The sequence below is a fragment of the Haliotis rufescens genome, unplaced genomic scaffold (genome assembly GCF_023055435.1).
Source record: "Haliotis rufescens isolate VD_foot unplaced genomic scaffold, xgHalRufe1.0.p SCAF_3, whole genome shotgun sequence".
In the NCBI taxonomy this organism is placed as follows: domain Eukaryota; kingdom Metazoa; phylum Mollusca; class Gastropoda; order Lepetellida; family Haliotidae; genus Haliotis; species Haliotis rufescens.
Genome location: NW_025964001.1, coordinates 52,249,891 through 52,264,223, shown reverse-complemented (window position 1 = coordinate 52,264,223; position 14,333 = coordinate 52,249,891). Strand labels below are relative to the sequence as shown.

At 40.4% G+C, this 14,333-nt stretch overlaps 1 protein-coding gene across 1 annotated transcript; it reads right to left on the bottom strand.

The window, feature by feature from the left end:
* Positions 1-1,453: 1,453 nt before the first annotated feature.
* LOC124141963 (McKusick-Kaufman/Bardet-Biedl syndromes putative chaperonin-like) lies at positions 1,454-11,988 on the bottom strand. Its single transcript, XM_046510169.2, has 7 exons — positions 11,860-11,988; positions 9,876-10,214; positions 7,626-7,850; positions 6,428-7,446; positions 4,933-5,117; positions 4,285-4,395; positions 1,454-3,798 (listed from the first exon to the last, which is right to left on the bottom strand). Exons 4-7 carry the CDS (start codon positions 7,443-7,445, stop codon positions 3,334-3,336), a joined length of 1,779 nt encoding a protein of 592 aa, XP_046366125.2. The 5' UTR covers position 7,446; positions 7,626-7,850; positions 9,876-10,214; positions 11,860-11,988; the 3' UTR covers positions 1,454-3,333.
* Positions 11,989-14,333: the final 2,345 nt, after the last annotated feature.

Below are 14,333 nucleotides of genomic sequence, written 5' to 3'. Positions count from 1 at the left end.
TTTGGAAATATAATTTCGTGTTTGCATTCAAATTCTAATAAATTTTTATCTTAGTACAATTTCTTTTGCTCGTCAGTGCACGTTAGAGTACAGAGTATAGAGTCATGTTTCATGTTATCCCTGGCACATTTAGTCTCCCTTGTGTGGTCTGGCCACTAGGGCATAAACCCTTCAATTTGACATTATAGAACTGAAATGTTATTGAGAGACTGGGATATTTGTAAAACAAAGTCAGTTCCTTAGTGTTTTTCAAAAACAATTTTTAAAATGGTCCAACAGAAAGGTGGTCACTCAACTAGTTTTGCCTTTCTGGAGTTGAAATCTGCACGATACATACATGGAACACATATACTAACAGGAAAAAGTAACTCCGCTTCATATAGGATTCAATAAAATAAATCTATTCTGAAATGCAACTTCCAATAAATATTCATGAAGACATCTCGACTTTAAGGTAATTCACAATTTACACATGCATGTTAATGCACAGCGCATAATTTGAATGTGTTTGTTGGGAGCATGAAACTCGCATGCAAGTATTTTTATGTGATTTTGTTGTTGCTGTTTAACACCGCACTCAGCAATATTCCAGCTACATGACGTCGGTCTGTAAATAATCGAGTCTGTACCAGACAATCCAGTGATTGTCATCATGAGCATCGATCCACGCAGTTGGGATAAGATGACAAGCATCAACCTTGTCTTGACCACCCGATCCCGTCAGTCGCCTCTTACCACAAGCTGTTTAATGTGAACAGTACCCAATGATTATTTGCTCATAAAACACTTTTGTTTAACCGAAAATAACCCTTACGTAATGCCATGGCTTAGCTAAAATCAACGTGGGCCGTGGGTATGCCGCAAACAGCAATGGCGCAAAACGATGTTGCCAGATAGACACTTTGATGTTCATCGAAACACAATATCATCTTTTTGGAGACAACACTCATGACTTGCCACGGGTGGATCGTCTGTCCACGTGTGACGACATGTCAACAAGTCAACCATATTCCGTTGGTGCATCTACGGAATCCATACCAAACTGCCACATAAACAGCTCAGACAATTTGTTGGTTGAGACCAATCAGTTGCAGAACTGCATGCAACCGTTTGGGGGAGCACAACAGCTGGCCCCAGCGTCCAGCCAGCGGTATTGGTGACATGCATCGCCAAGTCAACAAGCCTGACCACCCCATCCCTTTAGTCGCCTCTTACGACAAGCATAGTCGCCTTTTACAGCAAGCATGGGTTGCTGAAGTCCTAGTCTACCCCGGATCTTCACGGGTCAGTGCATCTCAAGAGCTCATTTTAGAAACAGGGTGAATCTGTCTTGAAGCCATGTTCATCAATTTCTGGCAACTATGCATAGGTGTGTACCTCACTTCTTTAGGGAAACTCACAACACAAACACAATCAGCGGATCCTGGCACGTCTTAGGGAAGCAAACTCCTACTCCATTTCAACCTGATATATTTAATCATCACATCATATATCACACAATCTTGATTAAATAGTGTTCTTTGAATTCCACAATTCATACAAATTCCCATAAAATACACACAATAACTGACAACCATGTCCAGGCTGTACACAATGCAGTGGCAATATGTTTAAGTCTGTTCTTGAAATCAAAGAACTACCATTGTGTTCAAGATGTGAGGCAAGGTGAAATGGGGATTAACATTGAATCCAAGATTATCACACTTATACTGCGTCCAGCAGTGTAAGTACCATCCTTTTATGTCTTTTGGTATGACGCAGCTGGGAATCGAACCCCAGACCTTCCACTCTCCGGGCGGACACTACCACTAGACCACAGAGGCAGTCTTGTGTTCAAGAGTTCATTTAGTTAACTGGGATTCCACTCCACCAAGTGGTGGCAGCTATGTTGTACTAGGCAAATATTAACACATCAAAACCCTCATTTAACAATCAACACTGTTTCAAAACTAACCTATTGGGAAGAATAACATTTTCATTGTATACAAATATTCTACATCTAGTTGTATTCATTGCATCTCTTATGATACACTAGCTTCACATGAAAAATATATTCAGAAAAACTAAACCACCTAACTCATTTTTGAAACGATTTCATACCAATCTTTTTAGTTGATCTATAAGAGAACTTAACCCAACCAAGTTTCAGTTAACCTCATCACATACTTACACACATTCAGGAGCATCAGAATAATGTGGGAGGAAAACTCAACATGACAGATCCTGGACATTTATCACATAGTTGAATACAACAGGCATGGATATGATCAGCACATCCTGGTACAACTATGGAACACAACTCCGCACAACAAATTGTGTTACCCCCACATCCAGGGCCACGTCATGAAACATATTTCATGACCCACCTATCTGCTAAACATCAAAGAAAGATAGGACTTGGCTGCATACCACGAGTCGTATATCACGTCACATAAATGTACTGTGTTGCAGAACCAAATTTAATCAGACTATATTTCAGTACCCATTACACTGGATCTTCACAATCATTACAACTACATTAAGGATAACACAGCAGAGTTAGTTAGGCAATCTAAACAGAGCTTTATCTCGATAGCACTCAATTTAGGCTAAAAGTGAAAAAAGCCTTTTAGGGGGTTTCAAGAAGGGCTTTGTTTGATATCATAACACAAAGTCATTGATCTAAGCTGATATTCTGTTGCAGTTAAAACAGTACAAACAAATTAGTATAAATATCATATTGGGTCACAGATGCAGCCCTTTTCACTCGTAGTTTGCAGAATTTCTGTATTTAATCATGCAATAAGTTCAAAAAGTTATGTAAGAAAGAAGAAAGACAAATTGTTAGTCATATGAAAATATTATTAAAAGTACTTTTCAAACTGTAATTTGCCATTTCTATAGGTCCCAAACAAGCCCTATCCCACCTCGCCCTTGTTACTGGAGCTGAATAAACCAAGTAGGGAAGGTCTTCATCCAACCATGTACACCTAACAAGAGTCCTCAACCCTGGTGCCTCGGGCTGTAACAGGACACTTGTTGTGATACACTTCGGATCTCGACTATGGTCACAATACACCACATGAAGGTTCAACATCTGCCAAGCTCCGGGGAAATGTTCCAGCATTAGCAGGGATGACTAGGGACCCAGGCAAAGCATATTTACTAAACTTGTCCCTGTAAATATAACAATAGTTTGATAAATCTGATAAAGTAGTATTTAAATTTCATTTCATAAAAATAGTAATGTCTTCCCTTGTCTTATATCCACATGTTTTGTATCAATACATGAGCTCACTAGATGATTCTCACAATGCATCAAATACTTGGTGAATGGTCACAGCAATAGTGGTGCTAGTCGCCATCATGTATGTATTGACAAATGCTGAGGACAGTGTTTGCAGTAGCAACAGCCATCTTGAGAGCATTCCTCATGACTACCAGAGGATCAACTACTCTTGGAAACGCATCTTCCTCAGGGACCTTGGCCATCTTGTGCCAATCAATCTGCTGTTTCTTCCATAGACCACGTCCAGAAACATACTCGAACTTGCCAACACTCGCCATGTCCAGCAATCCACAGTTACAGGAACTAGTCTTAGAATGTATGTTACTTGCATCGATGTTGGGAGACTTCCAGATATGGCAATATTCAGCATCAGTCAAGTTGGAAACTGTGCCAGAGGTCGTAATACTGAGGTCGGAGGTCAGCCTCAAGGCCACAGACAGAAGACACTGGGTGAAGGTCTCCAGGCTGGCATTCAGCTGTGACTCGGTACACTCAAACTCATTTAGAAGCTTTGATTTGTCTTCTTGGACCTGTAAGGAAGAAAGATTATTCATTTGGCCTTGAAAGTAATCAATTTGTTGGTGACAATTTTTGAAAAAATGCTTAGGGTCAATATTCAGCATAAACAGGATACTGACAAAAGTGAAATGTTAAAAACATGTTTGTCTTTGACATATCTAAAAGATAACATCAAAATCATAAAAATACAGAAAACATAATTGAAAATTGAATAACAACAGCACTTTTTTTTTTAGGATTCTAAACTGTTAAGTAATCTGATTCCCTTGCTTCTTTTCTTTGTTGCTTAATGCCGCATTCAGCAATATTCCAGGAACATAACAGTGGCTCGTAAATAATCCCCCGATTGATATTGTGAGATTAATTTACGCCGTCGGGGTAAGACCACAAATTCAAAGAAGCCACCAATCCTGACCAGAAGATCTCTTTGGTAGCACAATATTACCTGGGAATGTTGTTGTCTTTACTTAGTCATTGTGACATAATGTGTGGCTTACCTTCGCCGTGAGATAAGCAGTGACATGGGAGAGCCAGCACCCTCCCCCAGACAGGACGTGGGGAGCTCCCAGCATCAGCTGCAGGGTGTGGACTGACGTCTGGCCCAGGACCTGGGGAGGAGAGACAGACTTCAAAGGGCTTCTTTGTTAACCAGCCATTATTGTGTATCAAGGGTTGTGCCCAGAACGTCTAACTAATTCATTTGTCAAAAGCTTGTGCCATTGTAGAGTGTGGAGAATCTCTGTAGTGAAACAATATGTGTTAGTGGGGATGGGCAGCTGTTTGTTTGTTTGTTGTTTTGCACTCAGCAATATTCCAGCTATATAGTACAGCTAGTCAGTGTTATCATGGTTATGTGTAGTAATTGTCAGTGGCAGCAAATGATTGAAGTACCAGTACAAAATATCAAGTGTTGTCGTGGCCAGACTAAAACAGTCAAAAATAGCGAGTGGAGATTTCCAGAATGATTTTGTACTGGAAGTCAAGTTATATGATCAATATTCTTATAGCAAGCAATTTGAAGGCATCTTCCCTGCTATCAGGCTAATACGCCTTGTATTTGTTGATCAGTAAGGTGTTAAATAAGCAGTAAGGGGTGTTTAGTGTTGGGGTCTGAAGCTCATCTTGGGTGAAATAACCCTACATACCTTCACTTCCTGTAGCATCTCATCAACGGAACTCTTCAGTATCAGAGTCACGATTGGTGAGTTCTCCTGAGTCAGGTGAAGATAACTCTTGTCACACCAGATCTGGTGGGTGACACCATCTAGCCAGCCAAACCCACTCCAGCCTTCCTCCGTGCTGACAGTCAAAACTGACAGGGGAGAAGCACCTAGGACAACCAACAGTTGCTACGCATATCAGTTGGATTTCTTTTGTGGCATCACATAATTTTATCCAAAATAGACAATTGATAACTTTAAACAAATTGAAATGTGGAGAGTGTGAGAGTAAGTTGGGTTTAAAGCCACTTTGAACAGCATTCCAGTTACATCACGGCGTTTTAATTATGGAAAGAGACAAGCTGCGTCAATATTAGCATGATTAGGGCTGTTACGATTCACTCGTGTATTCAGTGAATCGAACCGTATTCATTCATGAATTTAATTCGTTATTCGTAGCCACTAGAATCCAATATTTATGAATATGCAATCATGTGCATTTACCATGTTTACATACCCTGTACCTAAAAATATCCATAAAAGTTTATTAAAACATATTAAATGCATACATTTCTTCAAAAACAACACTCTTATAATATTTAATTTGACAGTATTGTGGTCACTGGTCATTGTCACATTTGAGCAGATACTAGTACCTGGATAAGTGCAGTATATTAATGTTTAATATATTAATAATTAACAAACCATGTCAAATAATTTATGTTATTGTTTCACTGAATATAACAAATAATACATCAACTGCTGACTTGTAATTGTATTCATGAATTAATATTCGTATTCGTTACCCTATATTCATGATACAAATCGTATTCGCCTCATAGTGTATTCGTTGCAGCCCTAGTCAATATCATCACAGTTAACATGACTTTTAAAGCAGCACAAGGTCTCAGTCTGTTATCTGTCAGCAGTGGCTACCATTACTGAGACACTATTGGTTTGGGTGTCTAGTAATCTAGTTATCACTTTATCAGCTTGATGAGGTTTTGTTTCTTTGTTGCTCTGCATTATTCCAGCTATATGATGGCGGTCTGTAAATAATTGAGTCTGGAACAGACAATCCAGTGACAGGGATATGGAATATGATGACATGCATCAACCAAGTCAGCAAGCCTGACCACACGATCCTGTTAGTCGACTCTTATGACAAGCATAGTCGCCTTTTACAGGAAACATGGGTTGCTGAAGACCTATTCTGACCCGAAACTTGGCGGGTTGCTGGAAGAGGTGACCCGTGTGTTCTGTACACTTAAAGCACCAGCTCACACTGTGGAACTGGCTCAAATCTGCCATGCATGGATGTGCTGTTAGTATTACTATGATTATATACTTTTCCATAAATCCAGTCCATCCACTCAAGATTTATTTCAGTGAAGCCCATGGTCTTAAAAATGTTATCTTTCCTTTGAAACCTATGGGCTTAGAAGAGTAGAGACTAAATACATGCATTCCTTGTACCCACCTGTGAGGTCTCGAAGGTACGGGATAGTTGAAGATCCTAGCCTGTCCACAAACAACAGTCCAGCCTGTCGGAGAAACACCTTGACCTTTGGATGGATCACTCTCTGGCACAGAAGCAGTCTGACACCGCAACGCAGGAGCTGCTGGCACAACGACAACATCCTCTCCACCACTACATCACCGACATCAACACCATGCTCTGTCTCATACATCGCATCTACAAGCCCTTCTGTATCCCCTGACATAGATTCTAGCACTACTGCCACTTTAATCTTAAGAAATCCTTTTTGATTGGGTACAGATGTTACATGAAGGGTTTTCTCATTCACAGACGATAATTCGGGACATTCAATCAACAATCCTTTCAAACATCTGGATTCCAAGATGTCAGAGTTTGGGAAACATTGTATGTGCACTCGATCCGAAAAGAAGTCCTGTCTTTCTGATGGTATTGTAGACAGGAACACATCCAGGAACACAGCAAACAGTTTGTCTTGCACTTCAATTCTCATATACGAAAGTTTTGGCCCACACAAACTTCTCAGTAGAGTCATCACTTGCTGAAGATTAAACACGTCTATCTCAAACTTGCACGCACACTTACTTGAACCCAAGTAGGTATCTATAACATTCACAAACCTTTCATAAAACTGGATCAAAAGTTTCCTGTGTACATTTGTCTTTAGAGAACCATCCAACAGAGAAAGACACAAATTAGCTGTGAACAGTCCGCCATCTTTAAATCTCTGTACATGGCCTTGAACAGCACTGGTAATGAGCTTCAAAACTGGTGTTGAAATTGACATGACTGACAGCAAACGAAAGGATAATTTTGTCCATGTGACATGACCTCCAAGTGAGTTCTGAATGACCTTGGCCTTGCCATGAGGTCCCTGGCATGAGGCCAGGAGGTCCCGGAAGACCTGAATCCTGGTCCTAATGGCTGGGTCCTCAAGGCAGTCCACTTCAAGGTGAGTCTCAGTGGAGGGCCTTTCACGTCTGCTTGCAGGTTGGGCCATCCTGGGAACAAACACTCATACATAATTCTGGGACTTTCATATTTCCCTAAATTCAGGTCTTTAAGATGTTATATTAACATTACATTCAATCAATAATGTAAAAATAAACATGAACAGCTCTTCTTTACTGGTCATGTTATCAGTGAAATACAAGTCTCTTCTTGGACCTTCAGTAAATACCTTCAATATTGTCGGAGTTCATTTTGTGGGCTCCTGAGGTGTATGTTTCCAGGACGCCCTCTCCGCAGAGGTGGAGGCCTTGGCTTCCCAGATGGGGTACGTCCCCAGGTAGATGATGAAGGACAAACCAATCAGAGACACGAACTTGTTGCGTTGAGTCCACATGGACGCATTGGCCAGCATCCCTCTCCAAGCTACTTTTTCAGAATTCATTTTGCCTGTATTCTGCAATGTCATAAGAAAGACAATGCTTCAGTCTGTGCATAAAACTTTTGGGTCTACTAGCTCAAACTTGGCATTAAGCATCAATAATAGTGATATATTCTAAGATTCTTTGCTAAAAGAACCTTATCCTGCATCATAAACCTCTTGTGATGTCATCCTATTGTTCCCCAGTCAGAATGTTATATCCCGAGGTTTTTAGAAATACAACTTACATTAAAACTGTAACATAAGAATGTATAGAAATCTATTTCGCATTTGAACACAATGTAATGAAATGTAAAATCAAATGACAGTTGTTTTATTTATATTCCCGTGGATCGAACATGCAACTTTCGTAGCCCAGTGAGTGTACCACTAGCCTACAGAGGCGCTTTTAAGAATGTTTTCTTTAAGTACCGTACACCAGCAACAGACATTTTACACCCGTTTCCTAAGGTTCATGGAAAGTATTAGGCCTGGACGAGTCCAAATTTACTACCCGGGTACCCACCCCGCTATTACCCGACCCTACCCGGGCACCCACTGTAGGTCTCAGGAGTTGGGTACATAATGTCCGATTGGAAATGGTTTGAGCGTAGCCCTGGTAAAATGTATTTAAATATATTTATAAAACGATCTGGTCATGCATACACTAAAGTAGACTGAAGTGTTATTTTTATTCAAACCCATGAAGGTCAGAAACAATGGTGCTTAGTCAGAAAGAAATGCAAACATTTGTGACTTGTACTGTAACCATAGAGTTCTAGATATTTCTAATCACTAAACAATATATCACATGACTCACCATGGATCCGGGTAGTCCTGTGGGTACCCGGGTCCTACTCAGGACCCACCTGACCCGAGTGCCCGAGTTACTCGTCCCAGCCTTAGAAAGTATGTTTGAAACATAAAAATGTTGATAAATGTTGTTTTAAATTTCTTTTTTCGGTTTATAACGCGCATCAGATTTATCCCTTTGATTTGGATTTTAAATCTCATAAAAACCCTCGGACGTGCTCTGTCCTACACATAAAGTTTACTTTTTTAGTTACGGCTTAATGGCATGACATCTTCCCGTTCAAACTACCTCCTCTCATGATCAAATATATCCTCGGTAACATTGTCATCCTAAACAAATCAGCTCAGTGATTTAGCCACACCTGCTCAGGAACAATATTGGGCCAAAGTCTACAGATATTGTCAGCGAGAATTCCCAAATTGAAACAAAATATTTTCCAATTAATGTAATCATATTAGTAACTAATATGTTATGTTGTTGAAACCTTAAAAAAATTACACTTTTGAATAAAAAAGACAAAAATCCCAATATGCCTGTAAAGGGCACTAATTAAGTTTGAATCCTACCATGCCTACATAAATGCTATTAGTTGAGCTCACAAAACCAAATAGAATTTCACTAGACTCAGGCTTCAGACAAGTGGATTTAGTAGCACACTGAAATATTATGGTATAATGGGATAACACTTCTAAAGTAAAGTACAAATTCTTATACTTTTTTGGGTTGAGTCCCATTCGCGATTCGAACCCACACTCTTAGAGTGAGGCACCAAATCGCCGGCAACATTTCATCCTACCGGGTACAGAGGTGAAAGTCCTGCCTCAGGAGACACCACATATAACAGGTGCTTCGGTGTCTCAGGAGACACCACATATAACAGGTGCTTCGGTGTCTCAGGAGACACCACATATAACAGGTGCTTCGGTGTCTCAGGAGACACCACATATAACAGGTGCTTCGGTGTCTCAGGAGACACCACATATAACAGGTGCTTCGGTGTCTCAGGAGACACCACATATAACAGGTGCTTCGGTGTCTCAGGAGACACCACATATAACAGGTGCTTCGGTGTGGTTGCTGGAGTGCGGACCTAGAACATCTCAGGAGTCAAACTGTCAGACACGGTCACCCATCCATGTACTCCATGTTGCTAAATTTCGGCCTACTTGTGGCAATCATGCAAGGTTGATTAGAAGAACTGGACAAACAGTGGTAAAAATGAAATGAAAATTTATTGACATTCTTACCTTTTCAACAATATAATTCAGTCGTGGCGGTGTTCCCTGGAGAACTGAATCTTCCTACAGATGATAAATCTACAGATTTGGTCCACTGTCACAGTTTCATATTCAAGTTCACAATAAGCACTGTAATCATGATTTCAACAAACTACTTCTTGGTTGCCGCTTCTGCTCTTGTGAGGTCAAGTCCCATGACTTTTATTTCCTTGTTTTCTTTTGGAACATACATGTCGGAGAACTGTAACGCATACCAACCCAGATGAGCTCCGACAACAACAGGCACCATCACAACCAGAACACGGTTACGACGCAAGAAGGCGGTGAAGGCGTTCATGATCACCCAAGCTGAAATAACACGATAGAACAGAGTTTACATACGTTACAAATTCCTGTACTTGGATCAGACTTATTCCGTCATTCCTGTACAGCTGGAGGTAGTTTTTTTCAATGCAAACATATCAAATGGAAGAGTAACGCAACAGGTAACAATTTTGTTACGAATTTCTGAAAATACACAGTATCTGGTCCTGAGTATACTTCATATATCAGTCAATTGTCAAAAGCACTATCAGCTGTGTCATGTTTTCAGAAATTATATGTAAAGTATGAAATTTAAAAAATTTTCACAATGTAGGAGATAAATATGTTTTTACTGTAGAGCTAGGTTACATGGTTACATGTAGATTTAACCACAGACAATTGAATTTGGGACCAAACGTGGAGCTTGGGGTTTCATATGTTAAATTTTGTGCTTTCGATGATCTATTAGTTCACTGCCTGTGCTCACACATTGTGTATTGACACCGTCATTCTTTACTCATATATGACAGGCACTGAAAGCGAGTAATATAGCTACTACGTAAACAAATATGAAGTGGGCATCTGTAAGATAATTAAGCAAGCCTTGCAAAGTCACTATTACTATCATGACGTCATACTGCTCATTGTGATGCAAAAGATATAACTTAACAGTCAAATATAGAAAGGCACAAAATTTCAAGCTCTCTTTCGCCTGTTTAATAACCTACTAGTGTACATATCATTATTTCAAACTGCCTACCAACAATGATTGGGAAAGAAGTCAGGATCAAGCAAAGCAATAACTGACAACATGGGCACCAACACATTTTATTTGTTTGTTGTTTAATACCGCACTCAGCAATATTCTAGCAATATGACGGCGGTCTATAAATAATCAAGTCTGGACAAGACAATCCAGTGATTGACATCATGAGCATCGATCCACGCAATTGGGATACGGGTCCGCAGGATGTAGTAGTCATGTCAAATGTTTTGGCTACAGGAAACGGTCATGGAATTTCCACTCAAGCCAATTTCACTCACTACAATTCGTCAGTGATGATCCAAAGCCAACTCATCCCCTTGGGGTCAGCTATGCCTATGCCAGCTATGCCTATGCCAGCTATGCCTATGTCAGCTATGCCTATGTCAGCTATGCCTATGCCAGCTATGCCTATGTCAGCTATGCCTATGCCAGCTATGCCTATGCCAGCTATGCCTATGTCAGCTATGCCTATGCCTTACTAGTTCCTTACAATGATCAACATTATCCTTTCACTCATGAGTATCTGTTCTGTTCACAGTGTGGATGTAGCTCAGTCAGTTAGGTGTCAGACAAACAATCAGCAGGTAGCAGGACAGCATTTGATGAATTCTCACAAAAACTGGTTGCTTGTCTTTGAGAAGTGTGACCTACGGCAGAAATCGTCCTCATGAGAAGTTGTGTCACTGTATTCTAAAGGTTCTCCCATATTTGATGTTCCTGGCCATGATATAATTATTGCTAGAACATTGTTAAAAGCGGTGTAAAACGTTATTCACTCTCACTAAACAAGTTGCCTATTCTTCCACTTCACTATGTAATACAATTGTCCTGCAATGTGTAGGTGCACGCCAGTTGCATCATCATCATAAAGCTAAAACGTTTCATCTTGACACCTGATTCTAACATTTCTATTATATAACTTACCACAACTAAAGAAATCGATGCTATGTGGCAACAAAATATATTTAACTCGGGAACACCATTTCCATGTATTATACAAGTTAAGGCATGGAGTTTGCCCTTCCAATGCGTATCCTCTTGGTAAAAATCCGGACAAAAACGATTCCGCCGGTGCAACGCATAAATGTTCCTTATGACATTTGTTCCATTAGCCTCCAACAGCAATGTTGGCAATGCGAAAGGTGCTAGACGATACTCATGCGGTAGTTATGTTGTGACTTATTCAGTTGATGCCTGGACACCTGGACACATTCTTACATAATGGACACGTGATTTCTTTAGCGCAGACGTTCATAATGGGGTTCGCAGTTGTAATTTGACATATTTACCTATGGTGTAAACCTAAGTTCCTTAGAAGCAGTAAGGTGTGGAATTGCATGTTATTAAAAACACATTTGTGATGTCATTCTGTTGTTTGAATGCTCCATTAATTGTCAGGAATTGAGAGTTGTTTGTCAACTATACATTATGTTGAACCAACATTTGAATTTATTTCCACTTGGAATAGACAGAACGTTTTTTATTGACAAGTGAATAATTTCATTTTTTTCCCTAAAACATGTGTCGACTGCTGTGTTCGAACTCGCATCGTTTGATTTGAGAACGTGTAATTGTCAACCTCAGCTTCGGCGGCACATGAAGGAATGGTGTAAAATTAACTATTAAATGTTTTCATAATTTTGCATCATGCTTAATACGTATATATTTTGCGTTGGAGCAGGTTACCTACAACACAATCAGGTAATATATATATCCATGTTCGGGGCTCTTTATTTTCTATAATTCCCGTCAGCATGTATTAACAATGTGCAAGCGATTGATAGATACCAGTTTGGAACCCAACGATATTGTGAAAAGCCGTGTACCATGCATTGTAAATGTCAGCTCGCGACTGAACTTGGCGCAAGTGCAACAGCGGCAGAGAACGCATTCCTCGTGCATCACGAAAGGGCGACTCACACAGTGTAAATACAGTCCATAAAGAGTTCTGGTTTATTTTTAAAATAATTGCCACAACAGAATATTTTGTCAAAGTGTAAATGTAGGGATGAGTTTTAAGTTGGGGAATATCCTCGTAACTCTCCATTCCTTAAAAATAATGGTCCTCGGCCCCTGCGGGTCCTCTGCTCCATCATTTTTAGGGAATGGAGAGTTGCGAGGATTTTCCCCTCTACATAAGCCCCTGTTGAATGGAGCTTTAAGCCTTGTGCGTGCGGGTAATATATAACCTTTCAACTTTTATGCTATTGTCTATGTAGTTTATGCCTGTTTCAACTTACTTTATGCTCTCTAAACTTACTTTATACATTTCTTTCGGTCGGAATATATGTCTAACCACGGGGACATTCCGCCATATCACATTCATATCCCGTTGTCTCGAAATACTGGGGACGACCGAAATAGTTATTTTAAAGTCTTGGGACGCTAAATTGAGTTCGAGACAACTGCAAAAAAATACACATCGGTTTGAAGCAATGGTAAACACATGCATAGTGATACTTTGCCGGGACGCGACTGTGTGTTGGACTAAACGGGGGTTTCGACACATCCGAGTTCGAGACAATGGGGCTCGTCTGTATTTTGAAGTGAGTGAGTGAGGTTTAACGCCGCTTTTAACAATATTCCAGTTATATCGCGGCGTGTCAGCTTAATGTGGGAGGAAAGCCGGAAGTGATGCAGGTTTAAGACGTTTACCACTTCGGTGAAACCCACGAGCACGGGTATGGTGCTGACAAACCTAGAAACATAATCGGGGCGAACCGGGATTCGAACCCACAATCATAGGTTTCTGGCGTGGCCAAGGGATGCAACTCTGCACAGCGAATCGCGGCACCTTAGACGACTGGGCCACCCGTGCCCCCCTGTATTTTGTAATCACAGCTTACAGTAGATAGGATCCGTTCCAAACGCTGCATGTACTGTGTGCCATGGTGTCAGGTTCAAATTGTTGATAAATCTATATAAGTTTTGTCACTCTTTAATGAAATACAAGATTGTTTCAGATCTGTCTGAATGACTGCACAATGGGCATGTGCCGACACTTATATTTTCTAAAAAAATATATCTTCATATTTTTTTTAAATGTATGTTTTGTGGCTGGATGTCACTATACTACTGAAGCATTCCTGTTACCCATCTGCTGACTTTGTGTGCTGGCGAATAGGTGCCTCACTCTGGGACTGAGGGTTTGAATCCCAGGTGGGACTCAACCCCGCAAAGTACTATAATTTGTACTTTACTAAGAAAGTGTAATCCCAAATATGACATTTGTGACATCTTTCTAAAAGGTATTGTGTGTTCAGAGCTTTCGACCTTGGGAGCCGTGCCAATTTACACTTGTCAGAGGGGTACTCAAAGTACATGATCTAGACTACCAGTTGTCGGACTTTCATTTCTGTGGAAGCCCCTGTGGCTGAGTGTTAGACTTTGTGTGCTGG

Excerpts from the sequence above, each read along its gene's own strand:
- LOC124141963 (XM_046510169.2), bottom strand. The coding sequence starts at position 7,445 with ATGGCCCAACCTGCAAGCAGACGTGAAAGGCCCTCCACTGAGACTCAC. Across the intron at positions 5,118-6,427 it reads GTACCTTCGAGACCTCACAG|GTGCTTCTCCCCTGTCAGTT; the intron begins GTGGGTACAAGG and ends TGGTTGTCCTAG. Across the intron at positions 3,799-4,284 it reads CTGCTTATCTCACGGCGAAG|GTCCAAGAAGACAAATCAAA; the intron begins GTAAGCCACACA and ends TCTTCCTTACAG.